Source organism: Lycorma delicatula, chromosome 2, assembly GCF_047948215.1.
Source record: "Lycorma delicatula isolate Av1 chromosome 2, ASM4794821v1, whole genome shotgun sequence".
Lineage (NCBI taxonomy): Eukaryota > Metazoa > Arthropoda > Insecta > Hemiptera > Fulgoridae > Lycorma > Lycorma delicatula.
The window spans coordinates 76,475,038-76,488,550 of NC_134456.1; the positions used below are offsets into that span (position 1 = coordinate 76,475,038).

The window sequence follows — 13,513 nt, forward strand, 5'->3', positions numbered from 1 at the left end:
ACATCACACAGATTTTGGATTCCAAGGCAAATAAGTAGTTTTCTTTTGTATTATAATCAATTAAATTGAAAGGAAAAGAAAAACTAGAACATAATAAAAAAATAAGAAGAATTTTTTTATGATCCTAGGAGAACATAAAAGTTTTTCAGGGATACAGAGATTCAGTAAAGGTAACATGTTATGAAGGATGCATATTTAAAAGAAAAAAATAAAAACACAAATTTCACATCTGTACAAGAAAAAAAAATCATAATGGGAATCAACATTTTTAACGAATAAGTGGTTGTTGGGACTTCATTGTAGCTGATCTGTTATGCAAAGTTAGTGATTGTAAACCTGCAGTAACTCATACTGTATACTGAATAGAATTCATACGATTTTTGCTGTACACAAATAAGCACCTTTTCTGAAAATCAAACCATCATTTTTTCACAGGTATGACAAAACTTCTGGTTATAATTTAACTATTTTAATGAAAAAAATCTGAGAAGTAAATGCCTGTAAATATATTGCTTCTTTACACAATATGAAAATGGATGTAATTGATAGGTATGAGGAAAAAAAAAGATAAAAACAATACACAAGGAGAATAAAATGTTTTAATGGATAAAAAATTAGAGTATTGACAAAAGCTAAATAAACAAGTCGAAGAAAAACATATCAAAATTAAAATATTGAGATGCTCTAATGCAGTGACCATTGAAATAAGATTTAAAATTGAATTATATATGTAAATGTTTAGGGCTTATCAAAATATTAATGTAAAATTTACTTGACACGGATAAATATGAGCGTATTACTTTTTACAAAAATTTCAATCAAGAAATAATTTTTTTTATTTCCATATTTAATTAACAATTGAACTGTAGTCCCACAAAATCTTTTTGTAAAAATAATCAAATAACCAATCATACACTATGACAGCATAATTAACAAACTTGTTAATTACACTAAAATACATAAATTTCAAAGGTGGTGAGAAATAAAGTTAATACAAGCCAAATGATAAGAATAATTTCCAGATTAATTTGACAAAAAATTAAACTTCAAATTTTACACATAAATGGAAGTAGCTATAAATTTTAGGGGAAATCAGACCTTCACTCCCATTAGTGAAAATAAATTAATATATATATATATATATATATATATATATATATATATATATATATATATATATATATATATAGTATAATTGTATTTTTTTGGTAACCTTTTTTTTTGTTTATGAATAAATGAGCAACTATATTTTAAGTGTATAAAAAAAAAGTTCAATCACTTCTCAGAACAAGAAAGAACTGTTTACAACAACATATACATGAAAGGTTAGAGAGAGATTGATAAATTCTGTGTTAAAATCAAGAGTAACAATGAATTTGACATAAACTACATTGAGCTTAGATATCCAGAACATTAAATTTTTAAAAGAAAGCTATCTAATCAAAACAACAAAAGAAGATTAGATAGTTTTAACAAAATTACTGCTTTTACTTCTTTTGTTAATAAAATGTTTTAATTATTTCTTTGTTCATGTAAGAAATGAAGCATAAATGTCTTGCCCCATTCAAGTTGGTTCAAAAAAGAAAAAGAACCAATGAATAATCAACGCTAAAAATGATGACTTAAATTATAACCTGAGTAAAATTCAAATTTTTGTACAAAACAGACTGTTACATTAAAAAACAATTAAAAATCCCTTGAATTAAAAAATTTTTACCCAACCGTAAATTAATTTCAGTCCAAAACTATCTAGTCATAACTTGATTCATTTATTTCCTTTGAACTCAGATACAGAAGTAAACAACAGTACAGCAATAAGTAGGAACAAAATTAGTAAAATTAATTAAAATCAGAAAGGCTAAGAAAAATCTTTTTAACTTAAATTAACACCAACCAACTTATTTAAACTGATTCACATCTTCAAGATATTAATTATAACCTGAGTAAAATTCAAATTTTTGTACAAAACAGACTGTTACATTAAAAAACAATTAAAAATCCCTTGAATTAAAAAATTTTTACCCAACCGTAAATTAATTTCAGTCCAAAACTATCTAGTCATAACTTGATTCATTTATTTCCTTTGAACTCAGATACAGAAGTAAACAACAGTACAGCAATAAGTAGGAACAAAATTAGTAAAATTAATTAAAATCAGAAAGGCTAAGAAAAATCTTTTTAACTTAAATTAACACCAACCAACTTATTTAAACTGATTCACATCTTCAAGATATTAATATTATTTTTTAATAGGATAACGAATAAAACAAAGAAATATGTATATTATACTATTAAAAAACACATTCACACATTTGAATACTTTGTCTTTTTATAGATAAGTTCTTCTTTATATAATATTTAATATGGTACCAAAATTACATTTAGGTACAATATATACTTATATATATAATGATGAGCAGAAAACAGCAACAGCTGCAACGAGCAAGACAGCTGCAAGACCATATCGAGCATGAAGTATAATTTCATCTGTAGACCATGATATACTGGGCCATTGTGCTCTAAACATAAAACTGTAAAAAACAGAGTGAATATTATTTTTCTAACTGTTTATAATATTGCATGAACTAATTTAATTCTTACTTTAAAAAAAGACTTTCCAATAGAGAATATTAAACAACGGACAATTTTTCTGCAGCACTGTCTTCATACATGTCATGTGTATTAAATCCTAATGTCAAAGAATTAAGTAGAAAGAAAACAATTAAATAATACCTTATTTTATTTAAAGTAAAACATTTATGTATGAGTACAATGGCATGATCATTATCTACCAATGACCGGAATTATTCCTGCAAGTTTTCTTTCGTTATAACCTTAAAGCTCAATGGTAAAATTTCATTACATGTTTTCATCATTGTCAAAGACAGCCTTTTCAGCAATAACTTAAATTTAAAAAACAAGAAATAATGACAGGGATACAAATCTGGAGTGAAGGGTGAATGATTCAACATACACTTTTGTCACGCAAAGAATTACTGGACATGCCTAGTGAACTGTGGCATTGTTTTTAGTAAGACATGGTAAATCTTCCTTTGCGATTGTTACATAACACTCAAATACAAATGTCTTGAGTCATTTTGTTTCTCAGGGACAAATTCATAATGAATAATTTCTAATTCCTTTGCTGTTGTATAAATTCAGGCATTACTATTATCTTTAACTTGTAATAAAAAGTTTTCTTGCTTTTCAATTGTCAAGTGACTTCTACTCAGATTTGGACATTTAATTGTAAGATTAAATGCCCACATTATGAAAACATCTAATTTCATCTTGTATAATTTGAATTCAAGATTTTTTTCTAAGGACAGTTTGAAGAATGTCTCTCTTACTGCACATCATTTTGATCATCTGCCAATAACTGATCAAATTTACAAAATTGTTGCAGATTTTAGCAGTTAAAAATTTTGCAGCTACAGTTCTCAAAGAAGACTTTTTATGATGGACTGTAATGAAGTCTATAGTTTAATTCAAGTTAAGATAAAATACAGTCTGAAAATTAAATAATGAGACAGCATTAGGGAATTAAATAGAAACAAAACAATTGAATACTACCTTCATTTTATTCATGGTACATCTCTTCTGTATTGAAAATGAATAATGGCCTAGCAATTACAGAAACAATCTCTTCCTTTTAATGGTAACCTTAATTTTGAAAACAAAAGCAATCATAGAGAAAACATTTGGAGAAGAGTGGATGATTAGGTAAGCACAGTTGTTTGTAGGTCAAAATGCCTTAGACAATTACTGGCTGGTGAACTGATGCACTATTGTAAAGAAGAAATCAACTCCCTGGTACCAAACAGTTGGGCTTGACACAATGAATCTTCTTTCATCAACACTCCAGAAGACATCATTAATATATCTTATACACCTACAGCATCTAAAAATGTTCACAAGACAGTTTTATTTTGTGGTATTTTATTACCATTTCAGCTATTTTTAAGTTCATTTTGAACTTAAAAATTTTAATGATTTGGATCAATTCAAAAGATGATTTATATTTATATTTTCCAACTTTACAAAGATGTTTTACTGTGGAAGTCATGACATTTTACTTTATAAACTTGACTATTTGTTAAAACTTTATTTTTTTACATCCTATAAGTGTTAAGTAAGATCCTACAGTAATGTTAAGATTCCTTCAGTAGAAATAAAAAGATCTTGGTTATAATAATATTGTGACTGACTTTCTGCACAACAAATTAGGCCCATAAAATAGTTCTGGGTTTCTTGTTTTTTCCTTGTTAATGAACTGCGCCAATATGTATGTATGAATGAAGAAACAATATGTTTTGCTGATGAGATTTCTTTACAGATCTAAATGAAGAATGCACAGGAATTGGTTCCTACTTCTAAAATTATGCTTGGCTTCTGTATTAGAATGGTTTCTTTTTACTATCAAGCTGAAAATGAATGAGAATAAAACAAATTTAATAGAATTTAAGAAATGATTTAATGAATTTAAGGTTCAAAATATTATCTTTTGCAAATGAATTCAGTGCTGTTAAATGAGTGAGAACTGAAAAAGTGTTACTAAGACAAATATCACTTACTGTCCTTCTAGCAGACATCATTTGCTACAAAGGAGCTGATGTAAAGTAGTTAACAAAAGAGGAAAAAATGCAGTGAAATAAAACACCATTACTAGTTTATCTTGAAATAGAATAATGATTTTGATTGTTAGAATATAAAATATGATAAGATGTGCTGCATTTACTTCCAGTGGCAAAGTTTGAAATATTTATTTTGTACTTTGTAATTGTTACGTTTTCACCTTCTCTTGCCATCGGGTGCTGAAACCTAGCAGTGGCTAGGGTGCCCATGGCAAACTATGGTTGCCAGACCTCATGCCACTCTATATTACAAGCTGCTCCCCCTAGCACTGTACATAGCGTCTTCTAACCAGTTTGCACTTACACCTGACCCAAGGTGGTCACATCCTAATGGACTCTCTCAATTCTTGTTCTGATGAATATTACTTTAAGTCTTATTTAGTTTATGTTTGCTATCTTTAACAACAAGTTACAAGTTACAACTGTTATGTTAAAAAACTATTTTAAACAGTCAATATGGCGTACAATTAAACAATCCTTCAGTAATCAACAAGGTGTTGTCTTCATTCATCACCTATGAACACATACAGTCCACTCTTATTCTAAAATCTACTGCAATGCTGTTAACCAAGGGTGTCCCGTTGACGTCACAACAGTAATAATATTTGTTATTAGAAAGTTTGTATAAATCTCATTTCTGTCCAAAAATAATAAAAATATTTTCAAATTAAGACTGGTGGTTTAAAAAAATTGTAGAAAAATATATATATTCATATTCTTTACCATCATATGGTGCAACTGTAAAATTAATATACATGAACAGCGTAATTCAAAACTAACCTTTGTTGATTCTTCTTAAAGGTGGGAGGGGATGGTTCATCTTGAGCTGATCCATCTGAGTCATTAGCTACATCTGAATCAGCCTGAGCATCACTGGCAAAAATTAGGAAAAAATACATTAATAATTTTTTGTAAATATTACAAACAGCATTTAAAAACTAATACATTTTTTAAAAATAAAATCTACCATTATAATTTAAATTTATTTCTAAAGACTTCAGCCTCATACTTAACGGAGGTTAGATTAACATAAAAATTTTAAAATAATATAAGCAACTAAAAAATGACAGTAAATGTATAATGTCGAAAAAATAACTTGATAATGTAATTTATTTTATTGATGAATAACTTTTATTTATTAATGAACTTGATAAATAGAAAGTTGTACTTATGTATGTTTGAGATCTGATCAAAAGGTAATAAAAATTTTTGAATTGCATATGCTGTATCTTGTAAATTGAATTGATCTTTTTTCTGTATATTGGTAGTATCTGTCAGTGACATACATGTTAATTTTCAGCCAGCTGCAATGTTTAGTTTGCATTTGATGAGTGAAAAAGCAAGACAATTTTACTGCATGTAGTGAATTTTTTGTGTGGCGAAATGTCAGATCACAGAATTTGTCTGAAATTTTACATTAAAAATGGAGTATTTAAAACGTTAAAGAAAGTCTTTGGTGATGATATTATATCATAGCCATGAGATGTGAGTGGTACACCACTTTACTTATCCAACAGTTCTTGGCGAAACATAACACCGTTTTGTGATGCTGCAACTATCCTATTCTCCAGACATGGTCAGTTTTCTTATTTCCCAAATTTAAAAGGATACTCAAAGGACAATATTTTTCAACAATTAATGAGTTAAAGGCAAAATAGCATGCTGAAGTCAAGGCAATATTCAAAGTAGTATTTTTCAGGTGTTTTTTACATTGGAAGTTATGTTGGCAAGAATGCAAATATCAAAAGGGAACTACTTTAAAGGGGATGGGATAAACTTTGAAGATTGAAAAAATATTTTCAGAGAAAAAATTCTTGTTACTTTTTGATCAAATGTATTCTTTTGTGTTTCCTACAATTTTTTAAATTTTCTAGCATTTGATTCACAAAAACATTTTTGTGTACATGTGAAAATACATACTGTATAAAAATAGAAAGTAAATATTTTTTATGGGTTGTTTTTTTATTAATAATTAATGTTGCATAGAGACAAAACATTTGAATTGCATCAATTTATGATTAGCTGCCATTCATATCACCTGATTTCAACAGTCAGCTGATTCCAAAAATACAACTAATTTACCATACATGCACACCCCCCCACCACACACACACACACACACACACACACACACATACACTAGACATAAGACAACGCCATTCAAAAATGTAACAGACATGAAATTAAAGATTTATAATGCACTGCCTGTTAAATTTAGAAACTGTAGTTCAGTATAATTAGTTAACAAAAGAACTTGGATTTTTAGTGGAATCCTATCTAAAATGAAATATTTTTCCAGTCTTGTGAATTTCAATAAAAGTTTAATGTTAATTACGTTAATTTTCCCAGCTGCACCAAAACCTGGCTATTCAGAAACAAACAGGAAACTTCCATTGTTAACAGAAAATTATTTTTTGTATACGCAATGTTATTTAAGAAATTGTAGGTATTTAATGCAAGTCAAGTGTGTCGAAATATTTTGGATTTAATATTCCGTTAGATCCAGAATATAAATTATTCATTATAAATAAAATTTGTAGTTTTAACTGATACATTTACTTTGCTGACTTAAATATCGTAAAAGTTTTCACAATTTAATTCTAATAACTATGTCAAGTTGTTTATTAATAATTGTAATCAATAAGACCAGCAACAATGTTGTTTTGATGATAGTAACAATAATTCCAGCAAATTATTCATGTTGTGTAAATGATATCTAAACACAATTTAAATCAGAAGAAAAATTAAATCCTCTAATACAGCATATTAAATATTATTCTGAATATCATTTATAAAGTGAGAATGTCTGAAAACTAAATAACTAAAATAAAAATTAAAACAATTTTTTTTTTTAATAAAACCATCAAATGAAGTACTATAGTGTACTCTAGATTAATCTAGGTATTCATTAATAAATAAATAACCACTTATAGTAACCAATATAATGTTATTTACTACCATTTAAGTATCACCATGGTTCATTTACATTTTCTTTATTTACACAGATTTTAATATCTTAATTTTAATGAATGTTAAAAGTTTTTCTCAATTACAAATCAGCTTTGGCAGTGGCAATAAAATTCTGCCGTTTGGTCAATCTTCTCCTTCACTTTATTTACCACTTTTTCTATTTCACTTACTCTTCCTGATCAACATACTATCCAAACATTTTAATATGTTTAAAAAAAATTAAAATCTGAATTTCTGTAGTAAGATTGTTTTTAAAACTATCACAAAAGAATTTTAAGTATTCTCTTATATAAAATGTGGATTAATTATTTTTTAAATATTATGTAGTTTTTTAAAAATTTACTTTGTCTTATGAAATTCTGATAACTCAGGTTTGACTATATTTGTGAATTTAAATATTCTTTCAAGAATATCTTTTTACAACTAAACAGTGTGATACCTAGAATGCAAACATCAAACACTACAGTAGAAAGAATTATTCTTTTTTTAATTTTTTTTGACTAAATTTTGGTGTCAATTAACTGATATCTCATACTACCTCAAATTTTTAATTAGATTTTTTAAAACAATTTGAGAAGTTTATGTATTTTTTAATATTATTGAAAATGAATACACCATGTGTAGTTGATCGATACTGTAGTAAGTAAAGTGAAAGTTACTTTAGACATCCTTAAATCTGTTTCAAATCAGGTAAATATTCCTGTGATCAAAACACAACTGAAAATACTACTGAGCAAGGCAGTCTTGTATTCACATTAAAAAAAATTAGGATGAAAAATATTTTTTTAAACTTTTTATGAAATCTATCTGGTTTAAATACTGTAAGTAAATAATAATGACTAAAATTAATTTTTTTTCTGCATAATACTTTCAAGAGTAATTTTTCAATTATTTGCTTTACATAATTGTTGTTATTATTAAAGCCATTAGTTGTTTAAATGTTAATTGCTTCCTACATAAAATATTGAAAATGTATTAAATTTGTTACAACACTAATTAAAAAATTAATTCAATCTCAGGCACATGAAAGTTCACAATGGGGATAAATGATTAATAATATATTATACTGAGGTATGTAATTTCAATTGAAGACCTACGACAGGAATGCTCTGCACCTTCCACAATGCATGCCATCAAGTGTTTATGTGCTAAACAGAAATCATGGCTGAACTATGTATTTCTTGGAAAACGTCATCATCAGTAGTTTGGAGAAAGGTTCAAGCCATTTGCGAATCAGTACAACCACTGCAGCTGATTGGACTGGAAAGCAGCAGAAGCCTTGTCACCACACCAGTTGATGTGGTGAATATGTTTGAAAGGTTATTTAGACCAGTTTTACTTACATCATTGTACTGTCCTGAGTTTGAGAGATTATTGTCCTAAATTTGTAAATTGCAATATCCTGTTCATGATTGGAAACTTGCAAAATGAAACTTTTTCTTTTAATGAGCTAAGGTATGCCTTGAATAATTTTCATGACACTTTCTCCAGAAATGATAATATTGGGCTCAGTATGTTATCACACCTCCTAGATACTACATTACATCTTTTGTGTATCTATAATGCAACATTTTCCAACCTGGTAAAGAAAAAACATCCCCCCCCCCCTAATTATCATCTAACCTCCTTGACCAGTACCCTGTGCAAGGTAATGTAAACTGTTGTCTAGTCTGGTACCCTGAAAGAAACACTCTAATTGCCCTGAACATGTGGTTTCCACCAAGACAGATTGTCTATTCGTTGCCCTGGAAGCTGTTATTCAAAATGCCTTTTTACTTCACCAAAAGTTGGTTGCTGTATTTTTCAATTTGCAGAAGGCATATGACACAGCTTGAAGGATAGGAATCCTAATTACACTAAATGAGTGGGGTATACAAGGGATTCTCCTGAAATTTATCAAGGGTTTCCTCAATAATCGATCCTTTCAAGTTCAAGTTGGAATGACAATATCCAAAAGTTTCACACTAGAAAACAGAATATCACAGGGAAGTGTCCTAAGTGTTACCTTGTTTGCTGTAGCCATAAATAGTAAAACAAACTGCATGTGAAAACTCGTTATGGTTCATTGTTTGTAGATGATTTTCCTCTTTACGTTGCATGTAGTTAAGCTACTGCTGACAGAATGCTTCAAAACACAAAAACCTGTCTAGAATCGTGATGTAAAATGACTGGATCCACATTTTCCCTGGAGAAAATAAAATCCATCAGCTTTTCACACTTGAGGGAACATGTTGACCCTCAACTGTTTTTACATGGTGAACCAGTTAAACCATGCACACAGGTTAGATTTTTAGAATTGTGGTTGGGACATGAGTATCATATTTAAAGGAGCTCAAGGTAAAATGTTTTAAAATGCTAAACATGCTGAGAATTTTTATCTAATACTTGTTAGGGAGCTGATCGAGTATGCATGTTGCACTTCTATCGAGCTCTGGTCTGGTCCCGCTTAGATTATGGCTGCATGGCTTCATCTGCTTGGTCCACCACTTTTAGAATGCTCGATAAAATCCAAAAATTATTCATCTGTCTTGCTGCAGGTGCATTTCGTCAAGTCCTGAGGTAAGTCTACTGGTGAATAGTGGTGAGCCATCCCTTTGCAATAGACGAAACCAAATGATCTGCTCTTACATAGTTCATACCAAACCAAATCATCCAACCTTTGACACGGGATTCTCTAACCCACATTTTAATCAAAATCAGAAACAGCTGATATCTACTTCTGTGCTAGTTATCAGAACTCAGCACCACCTTTTCTTAGCTGTAAATATACAATTACCTCCAGTTCTTATTGTTGCTTCATGTTATTACACCCCTTGGCAGCCTTCTCACATTAATTACTGCTTTAGTCTTTGTCAATATCATAAGATCATAAATCCAGTTACATTACGAGAAAAATTTTATAATATTATATATAGTGTGAATCCTGATGCTACAGTTTATGTGATTGGCTCTATAAACTTTAATTTTATTGGTTGTGCTTTTGTGGTTAACAACAGAACATATATGTTTGGCCTTCCCAGCATCATCAGTGTTTTTGTTGCAAAGCTGTACGCTATTATAATAAGGTCTTAAATATAATTAGCCCAACATTTTGACATGTACTTGTCTGTTAAAATTCCATGAGTACCTTACAGGTGAATAGTGACATTTACTCCAGACACCCTTATTTTCTGCAATATAAAGTTTGTTATCTCTGAAATGACTCAATGTAACACAACTGTGAGCTTCTGCTAGATTCCCAGCCATATTTGAATTTCAGGCAATGAACATGCTGATAGTGCAGCAAAAGAGGCTTGTTTCCAGCTTCCTTTCACTAATCGTGTTGCTTCTGATGATTTTGTCTGTTTTCTGAAGAGAGTGATCTGAGATAAGTGGCAAAGTGAATGGAATGCTACCATCAACAATAAACTTTGTCCTGTTAAGAATACTGTACTATATTACCAGAAAGAATTACAGTACAGTACAGTTAAGAATACTGTACTGTATTATCATGGCACTCCTCATGCTGGAATAAACGTTGAGAGGAGCTATTATTTGGCATTTTCGAATAGAGTGCACTAGGCTCACTCATGAATATCTCATGATTCAAACCAGTGCACCTGTTTGTATTAGCTGTAACTCCCAATTAACTGTAGACCACATCCTTGTGGACTGTGTCTGTTATGCAGCATTACGTTGGACTAGGGACTAACTTCTGTTATATCTTAGGAAACAATGAGACCATGTTATCAAATATTTTACAATTTTTAGGGCTGTCCATTTATATTCAAATATTTGAGTTTTTTGTAGTATGTTTCAGCTATTTATGCCATTTGGCATTTAGCAAATGGTAATTTTATTGTTTTAATTTAATTATTATGGAATATTTCAGTGATTTTATTTCACTTTTAGCACACATCACAGGCGTTTTCCATTTATGTTGTGTTTATATATTACTGAGTTTGTTTTTAATTTAATTTTAATCACTAAATTTTAATATTTATTTATTTACAATATAAATATTTTGTCTGAGCGTTAATGACGATACTTCATTGTGCGCCCACCACCCCCAAAAAAAAACACAAAAAAAGCCATATCTTTGTATGATCGTACCTTCTTTGGATAAGAATACAACCTCAATTAACAAATAAATTTATAATAGAAACAACTCTGAAATAAAAGTGCCGAATGTAGAATTAGAGCCTAATATAATACAAGAGCTAATTCAGTGTATTAAACATTTACTCTAAACTTAGAAGTTACTCCAAACATATTACAGTATTAAATATGACTTGGCAATCAAAAATATGCTTACTTATAATCATAAACTTAAAGTAAAATAAACAAACCTGCAGCACTCATAACAACCATTTTCAATACTTTGACAAGCAGTACTATTCATAGTTAAACTTGCTCTACGTTCAATTCCACTTACCAGTGTACTTTCAATCTGGCTGAAAATAATAATAAGACACTTTAAATGGGCAATTAAAAAGTTATAATAAAAAACCTTTTTATTTAAAAATACTGTTTAAAACAATTATGAAAAAAGAAATAATCATATTTATTTTTATCTAATAACTGACAAAACATTTTATTAAATATATGATATTCATAACTACAACAACATTATGAAAGCAACTGATTTAAAGAAGATTATACCTTCTTCTACAAAAATTAAATTAAATTTAAAAAAAAATTTAATTACTAGACGGGAAATTTTTGAAAAACAAATTATTGTTCCTCTTGCAGACAAATTTGTCATTAGAGTTAGTACAAATTACCTTCACTATCTCTTCGCTATAATTAACAATTTAACCTTACTTACACATTCATCCTTGACATCAACATCCTTATCATCTACACCTCAAAATCAGAAACATTATTTGTAATATATTCCTGTCAGAAAAAAAGGAAGAAAGAATAAAAAAGAAGAATTACTTATGCAGCAAATGTATAAATAAACAAACAGTAGACTGATGATGATGAATTTCTGGACATAATAATTTTCAGTTCTTTTAAATTGTTATTTACTTCTAACAGGCATCTAAAATTGTTAATTAAAGCTATTCAAAACCAATTCCACCACTAATTACTGTAATGGACACAAACCTTTATGTGTTCTGGGTAAAATAAAAGTTGAAATCATAAATACACATATTTGCAAACAGAGTACATTTTTCTAAAATCATAAATTTGCAAGCTATTGGTGAAAAGGTTATTTAAAACACAGACCATAGAAATAGTTATATTATATTATGTAATCTACTTATCATTTTTAGCAGTAAATGGTTGCTAAATCAACTGCCTGCATCAAAAATTTATACAATAATAATTATAAAGAAACAAGATATTATCAAGTCTGCATCATCTTAATGTTTTTAAGCACTTAATATCAAATATATGAAAGTCTTACAGTTGCTGAGGATTAGTTTTTATACAAACTAAAATTCATATGTACACTATTTAACATAATTTTTTGTGGATTTCAGATGGGTTAACACATTTTGTCTTTTTCTTAGCATTGACAAGTATTAAGAATTTTAGGGTTTTGGCAAAATGGTAAACTACCAAAATCAGCCTGTCACTGATTTTAAACGACTCTTCTTGATGGATTGATTATCCTCCTTTTTTCCCTCTCCTTTTCTTATCCTTTATTCCTTTGATGAATGGCATGGGAACTGGGCATGGTTCCATCTGCGGCATTATGCTGGTTCCTTCTGATAGGACAGTAACTTCTTTATTGATGCTCAACAGGATCTCAACAAAATCTCTGTGTTTGTTGAATTGTCTAAGAAATACTGGAAATATTCTTAATCCTTTTGCGGTAACATTTTGCTTGTAAAAAAAAGAGCATTAGGAAAATTTTGAATATCACATGTAAATAATTAAAAACTCTACATTCTTTACAAATCAAGCACTCACATTGA

At 29.0% G+C, this 13,513-nt stretch overlaps 1 protein-coding gene across 1 annotated transcript in view; it reads right to left on the minus strand.

The window, feature by feature from the left end:
• Window positions 1-1,208: 1,208 nt before the first annotated feature.
• The window catches only part of LOC142319896 (uncharacterized), a 143,255-nt gene continuing 130,950 nt past the window's right edge, over window positions 1,209-13,513 (minus strand). Inside the window, exons 18-20 of the mRNA XM_075357569.1 lie at window positions 11,933-12,037; window positions 5,415-5,507; window positions 1,209-2,531 (exon numbers count right to left, since the gene is read on the minus strand). Coding sequence (XP_075213684.1) covers window positions 2,399-2,531; window positions 5,415-5,507; window positions 11,933-12,037 — 331 coding nt within the window. The 3' untranslated portion in view covers window positions 1,209-2,398. The remainder of the gene's footprint in view (window positions 2,532-5,414; window positions 5,508-11,932; window positions 12,038-13,513) is intronic.